At 51.3% G+C, this 15,545-nt stretch overlaps 1 protein-coding gene across 8 annotated transcripts in view; it reads left to right on the top strand.

Annotated features, from left to right (window-relative positions):
- The window catches only part of LOC116955831 (POU domain, class 2, transcription factor 1), a 117,647-nt gene that overhangs the window by 69,979 nt on the left and 32,123 nt on the right, over nt 1–15,545 (top strand). For 6 of the 8 annotated variants that reach the window (XM_032977148.2, XM_032977152.2, XM_032977154.2 and 3 more), the window contains exons 3-8: nt 1,245–1,327; nt 2,429–2,500; nt 6,507–6,620; nt 7,608–7,766; nt 11,648–11,756; nt 13,077–13,162. In XM_032977148.2, the coding sequence (XP_032833039.1) occupies nt 1,245–1,327; nt 2,429–2,500; nt 6,507–6,620; nt 7,608–7,766; nt 11,648–11,756; nt 13,077–13,162 (623 nt within the window). The remainder of the gene's footprint in view (nt 1–1,244; nt 1,328–2,428; nt 2,501–6,506; nt 6,621–7,607; nt 7,767–11,647; nt 11,757–13,076; nt 13,163–15,545) is intronic. The other 2 variants (XM_032977153.2, XM_032977149.2) reach the window with 1 other exon arrangement.

The raw sequence follows: 15,545 nt of genomic DNA, 5'->3' as shown, positions 1-15,545 counted from the left end.
TGCATGCTCTGTGTACTGTGTATTGACTGCATGCTGTGTGTACTGTGTATTGACTGCATGCTGTATGTACTGTTATTGACTGTGTGCTGTGTGTACTGTGTATTGACTGTGTGCTGTGTGTACTGTGTATTGACTGTGTGCTGTGTGTACTGTGTATTGACTGTGTGCTGTGTGTACTGTGTATTGACTGTGTGCTGTGTGTACTGTGTATTGACTGTGTGCTGTGTGTACTGTGTATTGACTGTGTGCTGTGTGTACTGTGTATTGACTGTGTGCTGTGTGTACTGTGTATTGACTGTGTGCTGTGTGTACTTTGTATTGACTGTGTGCTGTGTGTACTGTGTATTGACTGTGTGCTGTGTGTACTGTGTATTGACTGTGTGCTGTGTGTACTGTGTATTAACTGTGTGCTGTGTGTACTGTGTATTGACTGTGTGCTGTGTGTACTGTGTATTGACTGTGTGCTGTGTGTACTGTGTATTGACTGTGTGCTGTGTGTACTTTGTATTGACTGTGTGCTGTGTGTACTGTGTATTGACTGTGTGCTGTGTGTACTGTGTATTGACTGTGTGCTGTGTGTACTGTATATTGACTGCGTGCTGTGTGTACTATGTATTGACTGTGCTGTGTGTGCTGTGTGTACTGCGTGCTGTGTGCTGCGTATTGACTGCATGCTGTGTGTACTGTGTATTGACTGTGTACTGTGTATTGACTCTGTACTGCGTGCTGTGTGTACTGCGTGCTCTGTGTACTGTGTATTGACTGAGTGCTGTGTGTACTGTATATTCTTGACTGTGTGCTTTTTACTGCATGCTTTGTGTAATGCATGATGTGTGTACTGTGTATTGACTGCGTGCTGTGTGTACTGCGTGCTCTGTGTGCTGTGTATTGACTGCATGCTGTGTGTACTGTGTATTGACTGAGTGCTGTGTGTACTGTGTATTGACTGAGTGCTGTGTGTACTGCGTGCTCTGTACCGTGTATTGACTGCGTGCTGTGTGTACTGCATGCTCTGTGTGCTGTGTATTGACTGCATGCTGTGTGTACTGTGTATTGACTGAGTGCTGTGTGTACTGCGTGCTCTGTACCGTGTATTGACTGCGTGCTGTATGTACTGCGTGCTCTGTATGCTGTGTATTGACTGCATGCTGTGTGTACTGTGTATTTACTCTGTACTGCGTGCTGTATGTACTGCGTGCTCTGTGTGCTGTGTATTGACTGCGTGCTTTGCGTGCTTTGCACAGGTAAGGAGCGGAATGGGCTGGACTTCCACCGGCAGGTCATCACTTCCGCACAGGCACAGGCCATCCTGGGCCACTTCCAGCAGGTGGCACCACTTACGCACCGCACTTTCACCGCACCCTCACCACACCCTCACCACACACTCACCACACACTCACCACCACACACTGCACCCTCACCACACACTCACCACCACACACTGCACTCTTACAACACCCTCACCACACACCGCACTCTCACCACACCCTCACCACACCCTCACCACACACTCACCACACACTCACCACCACACCGCACTCTCACCGCACCCTCACCACACCCTCACCACACACCGCACCCTCACCACACACTCACCACACACTCACCACCACACCGCACTCTCACCGCACCCTCACCACACCCTCACCACACACCGCACCCTGACCATACCCTCACCACACACCACCGCACACTGCACTCTTACTACACTCGCAGTACCCTCAGTCGCCCATGGCCGAAGCGCAGCGAGTCCCCACGCGACGCCTCCAGGCGACGCTGCTCAGAATCTGGAGTATTTAGACTGCGGCAGGAGGAGTCCGATAAGCCGTGAAGCTCTTTGTCACAGATGTCCACCAGTAGCGTATCCTGAGCCACGGTGTCTGCCTCAACCGTGGCCCGCCCCACAGTTGGCTTCGCTCCCACGCCAGACCGTTGATGATGATGCGCAGGGCTCCTGGTGTGCGATGCACTCACACGCTGATACACTCGCACACACAGGCAGAGATGCCCCGTGTAGCCTTCAACAGACCGTCGCGGCAAGTGCTGTTAGCGAACAGCACCAATGAAGGCCGGCACGGCATGCGAGGAGGTGGGGTGGCCAGCACCACGCCCGGCCGCCTTTGTCTCCCCAGTAACGATGTTTACACACCACACCAGGTACTCATCTGAGGCTAAGTCGATCGAGGGGAATCCCAGGACCGGTTCAGATAATCATTACTTTGGAGTGCGACAGGATAAAACGCAGCAAGTTGGCACAGTGGGGAGCGCAGGTGGTGCATCTGCCAGTCATCTCAGTCAGTCAGTCAACCAATGGCACCTGGGTCTGTCACGTCACCCCCTGTCAGCGAGCCTTGGATACTTCACATGGGTTGTCGCAGTGCACTTAGTTGTGTGTTGACGTGTTAATGTGTGTGTGTGCTGCCTGTAGGTGCATTTGGGTGCTGCATTACAGACGGCCGCCGCCGCACAATCACTCCAGTCGCCGGCATTAAACCTGCAGGTATGGTGGGGTCATCTACAGGGGGGAGGGGGAAGGGGAATCCTGTATGAGGTTTATAGGTAAAGGCTAGGGGAGTGTGTGATGGTATGGGTGTGTGAGATATGTCAGTATGTGGAGTATATGTCTGTCTTTTTGCAACGATGTGCTTGATGTTTGTGTGTATGAGAGTACGTGATGGTGTGCGTGTCAGGAGCGGTAGTGTAGCGGCTAGTGCACTGCGCTATGAACCCGGCGACCTCAGTTAGATTCATGCTCACCACCAACACCAGTGACGATTATCTGAACCGGTGATGGCCCTCTCCTAGGTCGACTCAACCTCAAATGAGTATCTGGTGCGGTGTGTAAAAATATCGCCACTGGGGAGACAAAGGTGGTAGGGTGTGGTGCTGGCCACCCACCACCTCGTGTGCCATGCCGGCCTTTATAGATGCTCGCTTACAGCACTTGCCCCAACAGTCTGTTCAGGCTGTATGCAGGATCTTTGTCTATGTGGTATGTGTGTGAGCGAGTGAGTATGCGCGCCTTCGACACTTCACGTGGCTTCAAAGTTCACCTAGCATGGCACAAGCCCCGTCGTTACGTCACCGCCACTTAGTGGCGAACAGCAGTTGTTGTTATGTGGTGTATGGTAGGGAGTGGTCGTGTAGCGGTTAACGCCCTGCGCTACAAACCCAACAGAGACCCAAGTTCGATTCTTGCTCACACATGACACCAGTAACAATTGTCTGAACCAGTCCTGGGTTTCCCCCTCGGTCGACTTAGTCTTAATTGAGTACCTGGTGCGGTGTGTAAATATCGGCACTTGGGAGACAAAGGTGGCTAGGTGTGGTGCTGCCCCCCCCCCCCCTCCTCGTGTAACGTACCGGCCTTCATAGGTGCTCGTTAAAAACCACTTGCCAAAAAAGTATGATAAGGCTTTATGGGGGATCTTTGTTTTTGTTTGCGTGGTATATGAGTGAGTAGTGTGAATGCATATGTGTGTATGTATGAGTGTGAGTGGGTATGTTCGTATGAGAGTGAGTGTTTGTGTATATCTGTATGAAAGTGTTTATGTATGTATGAGTGTGAGTGGCATGTGTATGTATGAGATTGAGTGTGTGTCTGTATGTATGTGTTGTATGTGTGAGTTTGTATGTATATATGTGTGTATGTATATATGTGTGTGTATGTGTATATATGAGTGTGTGTGTGTGCCGCATGCTTCCTGGCACAGGGGGCTAATGGAGCCAAACCGAGTTTCCGTGGCCGTGCCGAGGGGGGCGGCTCTGAGCGAGCTCACATCCGTCTGCGTTAGGGCACGGGTTCCCAGTCCCCTAGGCTCCACACTGAGCCGTGTGTGCGTGCGTGCAGGTGCTCAGGTGTATGTGTGTACTTGTGCTGTCTGTGTGCAGCGGTAGTGTAGCGGTTAACGCAGCTGTGCAATGAACCCGGCTATGACCCGAGGTCGATGCCTCACTCGCAGCCAACACAAATGACGATTATCTGAACCCGTCCTGGGCTTCCCCTAGGTCGGCTCAGCCTCAAATGTATACTGGTGCAGTGTGTAAAAACATCTCCACTGGGGAGACAAAGGCAGTCGGGTGTGGTGCTGGCCACACAACCCCTTGTAGGTGCACTGTTCCGGCCTTTGTGGGCGCTCCTCCCGAAGAGCAATTGACCCAGCAGCCTGTGTGGGCTGTACATAGGACCTTTGTCTTTGCGGGTGTCTGCACATGTGTCTGTGTGCCTGCTTGGCGGCTTCAAGGTGCACCTAGCTTGGCTCAAGTGCTGTGGCGAACTCACCGCCACTTTGTGTCGAACGCTGTTTGTTGTTGCATGTGTGTGTTTGCACGTGCGCGTGTTTCCGTGTACCTGTATGTGTGTGTGATAGCCTATTGTGTAGTATGGGGAGCGGTAGTGCAGTGGTGAGCACGCTGGGCTACGAACCTGGCAACCCGAGTTTGAGTCCCGCTCACGGCCAACACCAGGGACAATTATCTGAACCGGTTCTCGGACTCCCCTAGGTCGACTCAGCCTCGAATGAGTACCTTTTGCTGTGTGTAAACATCGCCACTGGGGAGACAAAGGTGGTCGGGCGTCGTCCTGGCCACCCACCCCCTCGTGTGCTATTCCGGTCTTTGCAGGTGCTCGCTAACAGCACTTGCCCCAACAGTCTGTGAAGACTACACGGGGGATCATTGTCTTCATCTGTGTTGTGTAGCAGCAGACACGGGGCGTGGGTGGAGAGTGAATTGTTCTCTATTAAAATCTCATCACGCCGGATCGAATCCACAACGAACACAGCAGCAAAACTTAGTGCCGTAACGCACGGCACTAAGTAATCATTAGTGTCGGTTGTGGAGAATGTAAGTGGCCGGATAAATAATGTAGACAGCACGAAGGCAATACGCCACCTCCTTGCCTGTATCCCTCTCTCTCCTTAACACGTAAAATCAAAACAATTTCTTTTCACACATCCCATCAGCCACACGGCCCTTCAGGGAGTGCATAATTCCGGTGTATAGCATTGGGTCCGTTCAACACGAGCAAAAACTTATTGACAGAGAGAGGGGGGGGGGGGGGTCCTTGCCAATGATCGTCCGGCCGCTTGGGCTGCCCAGGCCGGTGAATAATTATGCTTCAGTTGCTTTGGTTGTTGGAAGATTTACATGGCTCTCCTCTGTTAATGCAATTTGTTCGTCTTGTGTTGATACCGAAAATGATTTCAACATCAATCCTCGCTCCCAAATACCATTTGGGAGACCAGCCCAAGAATGCGCACCGTGCGTGTTCTGGGTCTGCCTCCCCCCCCTCCTCCTCCTCGTCCCACCTCCACACACCCAGGTCCTGCGTTTAGAGTCGAGGGAGATAGTGGGGGAGAGCAGCCGCTGTCCGATGATGATAATGATGACCTCCGATCCTCACCGCGTGACTCCAGCGCGCACCCCAGTCTCTGTAACCCCCCAGTCTCTGTATCCCCCCGGCCTCTGTAACCCTCCGGTATTGGAGTCTGGCTCGGCCCGGCTGGGAGACTGATGGAGGTGCCCAGTTGGCGTGCCGTGGTAGCGAGATGTTAACTCCCTCACCTGGTATGCGGGAGGTCGTGGGTTCGATCCCGACCCTGACGGCTTTTGATTTGGGGTGTCTCTTTCCCCGCAGTCGCGTGGATTTTTCTCCGGGTCCTCCGGTTTTTCCCTCCACATTTAGAATCAATGTCACGCGTTTTGAGTATTTGGCTGCTTTAAATTTCTATGTAATGATAAGCCACATCGTTGAGCTATCATTTGTGACCAGGTCGCTTTTGAAAAAGAGCTATATAGCTCAGTGGGCCTTACCTGGTATAATAAATAGTAGTTTAGTTTAGTTCACCATTTGTGACGATTTAGAGCGATGCTGCTACCACCCCACTGCTCGGAGCCATGAGCATGGACATCCAGCCCCAACGGTGTCGCCCGACCCCTTCCCGCACTAGCGTGAGTGCAGTGTGCGTTTGTGGGGGGTCGTAAACCATCCCAGCCGCTCCACGTGGGTGAAGTGTGCTCTGACCCTCCTCCTCTAGGGCTCTCCGCTGGGAGGAGGAGGGTCCGTCTCACCGCATCAGGATGCTAGAGTTGCGGTGATGTCTTGGTGACGTCTTGGTGATGTCCCGGTGATGTCTCGGCGACCGCGGGGCTCGGCCACTGATGTTGAAACGATCGATTCTCCCGCTCGTAATTTGAGCTATCGTCAATGGTGAACGAATATCTAAACCGATCATCGGCCTCTCCCTCTGTTGGCTCAGCCTCAAATGAGTACCTGGTGCAGTGCGTATAATAATAATGTACACTTCTATAGCGCTTTTCACCCGGAGCTCACAAGGCGCTAGACTATACACATGCACGCAGGCTTACACCAATAAAATGTAACCAGGCCACACCACCCCCTCATGCGTCGTGCCAGGCTTCATAGATGCTGTTCGCTAACAGCACTTGCCCCAACTGTCTGTTAAGGTTAAATGGGGAATTTTTGTCTTTGTGTGCGTGTGCAGCTGAAGTCGGATGAGCTTGCGGAGCTGAAGCAGGTGTCACAGCAGCAAGCCGCCATGCTGCAACAAGCGATCCCACAGGCACAGTTCATGCTGTCTGGAAACCAGATTACAGGGGTAACACACACACATTCACACACATTCACACACACACACATTCACACACACATTCACACACACATTCACACACATTCATACACATACACACACATTCACACAGTCCACTCAGCTCCACGTCCTCCTGTACCACATCACTCCATCTCTTCTCTAGCCCGTGCCGTGCCCGTTTAGCCCCCTCGATCCGGCTGAACAAAAGCTGTTTCGGCATGCGGTGGCTGGGCATGCGGGGTACATGACCCAGCCAACGCAGCCTTGCCTGCCGGAGGAGCTTACCGATGGGACCTTGTCCAGATATTTCAAGGATTTGTGAGCTCCTCACACAATCCAGCCTGGTTAAACCCAGGATGGATCGTAGGCAGGCTAGCCTAAATGTTTCTAACCGGCGAAGATGTTCCATTAGGGGGGTCCACTTTTCGCAAGCGTAGAGAAGGGAGGGAATGACCGTGGCCGAGAAGACCTGAAGCTTAGTGCGGAGCGACAGACCAGGTAGCTTCCACACAGCGTTACGCAACCGATGAAAAGATATTGCCGCTCGACTGATTCGGAGTAAGATCTCTGCTGTTAAACTGGAACCGTTCATAAGCACACTGCCCAGGTATGGGAAACTCTCCACTCTCTCCACAACTGCCCCATCACCGATTGGGAGTTGTGGGGGTGGAGTGTCCGATGGTACAAAATACGCAGGCAGATGCTTAGTTTTGGTGGGGCTGATGGTAAGGCCCCATCTCTTAGTGGCACGCTCCAGTCTCAGCAGCAGCATCTCCAACTCCTCCTCCACATTCACACATACATACATACACACATACACACACATTCACACACACATTCACACACACACACGGGGATCTTTGTCTTTGTGGTCCTGGCCACCCACCCCCTTGTGTGCCACAGTTTCGGTTCATAGGCGCTCGCTAACAGTACCTGCCCGAACAGTCTGTTTAAGGCTTTATGGGGGATCTCTGTCTTTCGTGTGTGTGTGTGCAGCTTGCCCTGCTGCAGCAGGCCCAGGCACAGCTGATAGCAGCGGCTGTGCAACAGTCGGCCAATCAGCAGCCGGTGTCGTCGTCGGCTTCCATGGGCACGGCAAGCAGCGCCGCAAGCGCCCTCGCGTCGCTACCTCTCACCCAGTCCATACAGCTGCAGGTGCGGCCGCACGGCTCCGGGCAACGGCCAGGAGGCCACCGTGCACTCGGGCAAATTTTGGGGGGAAATCGTTGCCGGCAATGGGAACGTGTGGGTGGGCAGCGGAATGGAGTGACAGGTTGCTCTTGATTCGGGACGGGGTAGGCCTAGTGCTAGTCACTTTTATTAGGGATGGGGCAGGCCTAGCGCTAGTCACTAGTTGATTAGAGATGGCACAGGCCTAGTACTAGTCATTAGTTGATTAGGGATGGGGCAGGCCTATTGCTTGTCACTAGTTGATTAGGGATGAGGCAGGCCTAGCGCTCTTCACTAGTTTATTAGGGATGGGGCAGGCCTAGTGCTAGTCACTAGTTGATTAGGGAGGGGGCAGGCCTAGTGCTAGTCACTGGTTGATTAGGGGTAGGGTAGGCCTAGTGCTAGTCACTAGTTGATTAGCGATGGGGCAGGCCTAGTGCTAGTCACTAGTTGATTAGGGATGGGACAGGCCTAGTGCTAGTCACTAGTCCATTAGGGATGGGGCAGGCCTAGTGCTAATCACTAGTTGATTAGGGATGTGGTAGGCCTAGTGCTAGTCACTAGTAGATTAGGGATGTGGTAGGCCTAGTGCTAGTCACTAGTTGGTTAGGGATGGGGCAGGCCTAGTGCTCGTCACTAGTTGATTAGGGATGGGGTAGGCCTAGTGCTAGTCACTAGTTGATTAGGGATGAGGCAGACCTAGTGCTAGTCACTAGTTGATTAGGGATGGTGCAGGCCTAGTGCTAGTCACTAGTAGATTAGGGATGTGGTAGGCCTAGTGCTGGTCACTAGTTGGTTAGGGATGGGGCTGGCCTAGTGCTCGTCACTAGTTGATTAGGGATGGGGTAGGCCTAGTGCTAGTCACTAGTTGATTAGGGATGAGGCAGACCTAGTGCTCGTCACTAGTTGATTAGGGATGGTGCAGGCCTAGTGCTTGTCACTAGTTCATTAGTGATGAGGCAGGCCTTGTGCTAGTCACTAGTTGATTAGGGATGGGGGAGACCTAGTGCTAGTCACTTGTTGATTAGGGATGGGGCAGGCCTAGTGCTAGTCACTAGTTGATTAGAGATGTGGTAGGCCTAGTGCTAGTCAATAGTTAATTCGGGATGGGGCAGGCCTAGTGCTAGTCACTAGTTGATTAGGGATGGGGCAGGCCTAGTGCTAGTCACTAGTTGATTAGGGATGGGGCAGGCCTAGTGCTAGTCACTAGTTGATTAGGGATGGGGTAGGCCTAGTGCTCGTCACTAGTTGATTAGGGATGGGGTAGGCCTAGTGCTAGTCACTAGTTGATTAGGGATGTGGTAGGCCTAGTGCTAGTCACTAGTTGATTAGGGATGGGGCAGGCCTAGTGCTCGTCACTAGTTGATTAGGGATGGGACAGGCCTAGTGTTAGTCACTAGTTGATTAGGGATGGGGCAGGCCTAGTGCTAGTCACTAGTTGATTAGGGATGGGGTAGGCCTAGTGCTCGTCACTAGTTGATTAGGGATGGGGTAGGCCTAGTGCTAGTCACTAGTTGATTAGGGATGTGGTAGGCCTAGTGCTAGTCACTAGTTGATTAGGGATGGGGCAGGCCTAGTGCTCGTCACTAGTTGATTAGGGATGGGACAGGCCTAGTGTTAGTCACTAGTTGATTAGGGATGGGGCAGGCCTAGTGCTAGTCACTAGTTGATTAGGGATGGGGTAGGCCTAGTGCTAGTCACTAGTTGATTAGGGATGTGGTAGGCCTAGTGCGAGTCACTAGTTCATTAGGGATGGGGCAGGCCTAGTGCTCGTCACTAGTTGATTAGGGATGGGACAGGCCTAGTGCTAGTCACTAGTTGATTAGGGATGGGGTAGGCCTAGTGCTAGTCACTAGTTGATTAGGGATGGGGCAGGCCTAGTGCTAGTCACTAGTTGATTAGGGACGGGGTAGGCCTAGTGCTAGTCACTAGTTGATTAGAGATGGGGTAGGCCTAGTGCCTGTCATTAGTTGATTAGGAATGGGACAGGCCTAGCGCTAGTCACTAGTTGATTAGGGATGGGGCAGGCCTAGTGCTAGTCATTAGATGATTAGGGATGGGGGAGGCCTATTGCTTGTCACTAGTTCATTAGGGATAGGGTAGGCTTAGTGCTAGTCACTAGTTGATTAGGGATGGGGCAGGCCTAGTGCCAGTCACTAGTTGATTAGGGATAGGGTAGGCCTAGTGCTAGTCACTAGTTGATTAGGGATGGGGTAAGCTTAGTGCTAGTCACGTAATGCTTAGGGATGGGGCAGGCTTCGTACTAGTTACTAGTTTATTTGGGATAGAGTAGTCCTAGTTGGTTATGGTTGTGGCAGGCCTAGTATGAGTCACTATTTAGGTGACAGTCATTCATTTACACAATTAGCAAGTCATTCTCTTAATGCAATTCATTTTTTTTTACAAAAGGAGAATTCAGTGTGAAGGTTTTCTGTCCCATTCGTCCAGGTCCCACTTGTGCTGGATTTGGAAGGTGCCATTTTTTCCCCATGTGCTGGAAAGCGCAACGTCAGGCAGTCTGTCAGGTGACCTCCGTCTCCAGTCGGATTGGAAGTTGCTGTCCCCGTTGCCCACTATGGGGCGGCTTGAATCAGAATTGTTCCGATTTTTGGAGGGGGCAGGGTGGGGATGGGGGGTAGGTGTTTGCGAGGGGGTTAGTGAGATTTTTCAATTGTAAATGCTGCGGCATCGATTTCCAGTCACGCTTTTCCAGCAATGATTGCCCTGGAATTGACCTCTGGATCGTGGCCCAAAATATCATGTGCTGAGAACAAGGGACATTTCCCGAAATGTGCTTTTCATTTTTCCAGCCACACTCACTCGCACAAGCGCGGTGTGAGTATTGACGAAAGTGTCCTGTTGTTATTTGTGCTCATGCACACCACTTCTAAATTATATTTTGTTAGTTTTATTCTGCTTGTTTACACCAAGAAAGCCGCACCGAGTCTCAGGGCACTTTTTAAGGGAGGGTCCTGCCAAGTTTTGGCAGGAGGGGGCGATGTTGTACACACGTACGTTGCACTTCTTTCATACCGAACGTAGCCAACCGTGCTAATTGGAGGTGAGGGGGGGAAGGGCAATAGAGATCTATCACGCAGCAATAGCTGCGTGATAATATCAATTGAGTGGTTGTCAGATAATGTGTCAACATTGGGGTTGTTTTAGTTTATTTAGCTACAATTGCCGTCTGCCAGACTATACAAGGATTGTCTCTGTTCGGGCCCCAGGCTCATGACCTAGTGTGTGGTGTTGCGCTGGGGAAGCAGTGGCACAGTCGTTAGCGCTACACTGTGTTACGAACCTGGATACCCGAGTTCGATTCCCGCTCACAGGCAACAGCAATGAAGGATATCGGAACCAGTCCTAGGCCTCTCCTATGTTTTTTCGCTCCACATTTAGAATAAACGTGCATTCAGAGTTGGACTGCTATACATTTCCACATGAGAAGCCACTTCGTTGAGCTATCATTTGTGGCCAGGTTGCTTCTGAAAAAGAGCTAAATAGCTCATTGGGCCTTACCTGGTAAAATATCAGTAGTTTAGTTTGTTTTTATATTAACTCTGACTTTAAAGAGTATTTGGTGCAGTATCTAATCATTAGCCATGTCGGAGACAAAGGTGGCCAGGCTTGGTGCTGGCCACCCACCCCCTCATCATGTGCCGTGCCGGCCTTCATAGGTGCTCGCTAACAGAACTTGCCCCAACAGTCTGTTAAGGCTACACGGGGGATGTTTGTCTTTGTGTTCACCTAAGCAGTGTGATTCTGACCAGTTCCGGTTTGACAGAAGAGGTCTCACTCCGTTTTAGTCGAGCAGCATTATCTTCTCATCAGCTGTGTACGCTGTGTGTCTTTGTGTGCGAGTGTAGGACTTGCAGCAGCTACAACCCCAGAGCCTGGGCCTGCAGCAGTTTGTGCTGGTGCAGCCGGGCTCAGCGCTGCCCACTGGTCTGCTGCTGTCCCAGTCACAGCAACAGGGTATGGAATACGTACATACACACACACGCATACACACACACGCATACACACACACTCATACAACAACGGCAACAACAACCGCCATTCGCCACTAAGTGGCGGTGACGTCACCACGACGCTTGTGCCAGGCAATGTGCACTTTGAGGCCATGTGAAGTGTCGAACGCCCGAGGTCACGGGGCAGACCCAGGTGCCACGGGTCGACTGACTGACACTTATACACACGCATACACACACGTGCGCATACACACACGTGCGCATACACACACGCACATACACACACACGCGCACATACACATACATGCATACACACACACCACACACACAACACACCTGCAAACACACTCTCATGCACACAACACACCTGCATACACACTCGCACATGCACACAACACCACAACACTCACACAGACTCGGGTGACTGGTGTGTCTGGGCTTGTTATACTGCATGTATACGTTTGTGTGTGTTTGTGCGTGTTGTTAGTGTGTGCGTTAGTTGTGCGCCCTCCCCAGGGCATAGCGCCCTGCCCTTCCACCCCGGGGACGCAAGTAAAATTCCTGCTCGTGGCCAATAACAGTGGCAGCCTTCACCTGAACCGTTCTTGGGCCTTCCCTAGGTTGATTTAACCTTAAATGAGTACCCTTGTGCGGTGTACACACACCACAAGCTCTGAGCCGGCATCCTTGGGGAATGGAGGGTGCCGGTTAAACAAATATGCCGGTTATCTGAGAGTTATACTTTTGGATTCACCAAATTTGCCAAGTACACAATAATTTTCAAGAAAGAAACTAAGCCTACATTTTAACTGTGATCTAAGAAATAATATACTTTTTTTACAGAGGTCCCCGCCAGTCAGTTGTCGAGGATTCTTTAAGTTGATTGTAGAGAAGCAGTGGTGCAGTTTCTAGTACAGTGTACGGTAGTGCAGTACAGTACACAGTGGTGCTCTATGTGCAGACTGCCTCTAGCGCCAACACTCGGTAGTGTCCTGAAGCTGCCGTAAACAACAACGGCTCTACGAGAAGCGCACAGCAAGATGCCGGATGGCTTTTGGAACTTTTCCGGATACGTGAAGGAAGATTTGTATTGCCATCTATGACAGATGCCAGTTAATAGGGTATTCCGGATGGTAAAGTGCCGGATAGCAGAGCTGTTTCTGTAAAACATCAGCACTGGGGAGACATAGGCGGATGGACGTGGTGCTGGCCATCCATCCCCTCGTGTGCCGTGTCAGCCTTTATCGGGTGCTCGGTATCAACACTTGCCCCACCAGTATGGTAAGGCTATACATGGGATCTTTGTCTCTGTGTGCATGGGCAGGACTCCAACAGATTCAAAGTCTTCATCTACCTCAGCAATCTCAAACCAACAACATGCAACCTCAGGGCACCATCACGCTCACACAGGTACGCACGCCCGCACACGCATGCTCGTACACACACGTGTGTGTGGCACCAGAATACAGCGACGCTCATTCATGCGCGCACACACACACACAGCAGCACGACCAAGTGGCGGTGATGTAACGACAGCGTTTGTGCCAAACATAGATGCACTTTCAGCCTGTCCCGTAATGTGTGGAAGGCTCTCTGATGGCAACACGTCAACGGATAGTGGCAGGTGATATGTATGTATGTTGAACTTATATTTGCACCAATCAAAGCATTGCACCTCGCTCCACACACCCGCACTGCTGACGGTGGAGGTTGACAAGAAAACACAAATCAAGTCATGACCCAAAGTGGTTGATGACATCTTTACAATGATTGCTGAGTTTAAAACTGTCGTCTCGGTTGAAATTGTGTCTGTTTCTGTATACATGGATGGCTTCTTAAACGAATCTTTATTGATAGCCAGTCGGCTTGCAAAGTACCATCGTCTTCGAGAAATCAATTTCATGTGAGCCAGCCGCATTAAGATAATGATCAGCCATGGCAGAAGTATTGGCCCTGCCGTGTTTCTGATCTGCCTTATGTTTATGAAAACGGTCCGAGACATGTCGTTTGGTTTCCCCAATGTAACTGCTGCCGCAGATACAGCTTAGTTTGTAGACGCCGGGATATTGCATGTCAGGAATCTTGTCCTTCACAGATGGGATCAGGTAACAAATGTTATGCACTGTGTTAAATCGGACCTAGATCTTATGTTTGTTCAAGATTTTGCAAATCTTTTTGGTTATCCCTGCCATGTATGGTAAGGTGATGGTTTTGATTGGATCTTCAGATGGCTCCTTCCTCCTCACGCACGTTTTAAGTCAAAATATAAGCTACTCCGTTAAGCTATCATTTGTGGCCAGGTCACCTCTGAAAAATAGCTATATAGCTCAGTGGGCCTTACTTGGTAAAATAAAAAAATGTTTAGTTTAAGTACCTGCTGCGGTGTGTAAACATCAACACTGAGGAGACAAAAGTGGTCCAGCGTGGAACTAGCCATCCACCTCCTCACGCGTGGTACCGGCGTTAATAGGTGCTCGCTAACAGCACTTGCCCCAGCAGCTTGTGTAGACTGTAGTGGGGATCTTTGTCACTGTGTGAACTGTGACTCCACCACCCGGGCAGATGGCAGGAGTGGGCGAGCGGGGTCCTCACATTGGGGAAGTGACGCATGGTGACACACGCAGTCACGCCCGCATGCACACACGCTCGTGTACGCACACAGCCACGCACACACACACGCTCGTGTACGCACGCAGCCACGCATACACGCTCGTGTATGCACGCAGTCACCCACACATGCTCGTGTACGCACGCTCACGTGCACGCACAGCCACCCACACATGCTCGTGTAAGCACGCTCGCGTGCACACGCAGCCACGAACACATGCTCGTGAACACGCTCATGCATTCACACACGGGAACGCGTGGCAGCGCCGCCGCGATGGCCCATGTCGCGCGCGCGATTCACTGCTTGGAAACGTGGGGCCTCCCCACCATGCCACAGGCTGCAGTGAGTTCCTTCTGCATTATCGCCATAATCGTTGTCGTTATCATCATCGTTATCAGCATTATCATCAAAATAGTTGTTATCATCATCGTCATAATCAACGTCATTGTCATCTTCGTTATTATTGTCATCATCACCTTCATTGATATAATTGTCATCATGAATTGTAATCATCTTTATCATCATTTTCATCGTCGTCTTCGTAATCATTATCATCACTATCATCATCATCGTCGCTCTCATCGTAATATCGCTATCATTGTAACCGTCATCATTGTCATTCTCATCATCATTGTCATTCTTTTCATCGTTACCATCATCGTCATAATCAATATCGTTATCACTATCATCGTAATCGCCATTATCAATATCATTGTCATCATAATTATGATTATCATCGTTATCACCACAATCACCGTTAGCTCAAAGTGTCTCCTGCAGCCTTCTTCATATGCGGGTCTGCCTCTGTGCATCCGGGTGTTGCAATTCCACATTCCCATGGCAGCAGGTCTGGATGTATTCGTTGGCATACGGTGGCATCCATGCTCCCTGACCCACCGGAGCAGAGGCGACGAGCCGAGTTGAGCTTCGCGGGCCGCAGGCTGGGTGCAGGTGTCACTCGAGTATTCGGAGTATTCGTCAGTGCGATGAACATGCTGGAGCAGCATGTTGTCAACAGGGCCCAGGGAGTCAATCGCCCGTCGGCTCACTCGCCTGTCGGTTTGCTCACCGGGGTCACCCGTGAGTCCTCTCGCCGGGGTCGCCCGTGGGTCCGCTCGCCCCACCGGCTGTGTCGCCCTCCCCATGACGAGTTGCGCTGCGCGTCCCGAGGCTCCTGGCCAGGGA

This window comes from Petromyzon marinus, chromosome 62 (assembly GCF_048934315.1).
Source record: "Petromyzon marinus isolate PM22_M1 ecotype Great Lakes invasive population chromosome 62, UKy_Petmar_22M1.pri1.0, whole genome shotgun sequence".
NCBI lineage: Eukaryota > Metazoa > Chordata > Hyperoartia > Petromyzontiformes > Petromyzontidae > Petromyzon > Petromyzon marinus.
Note: the sequence above shows the minus strand (reverse complement) of the source record. Positions and strands in the feature narration are given on the sequence as shown.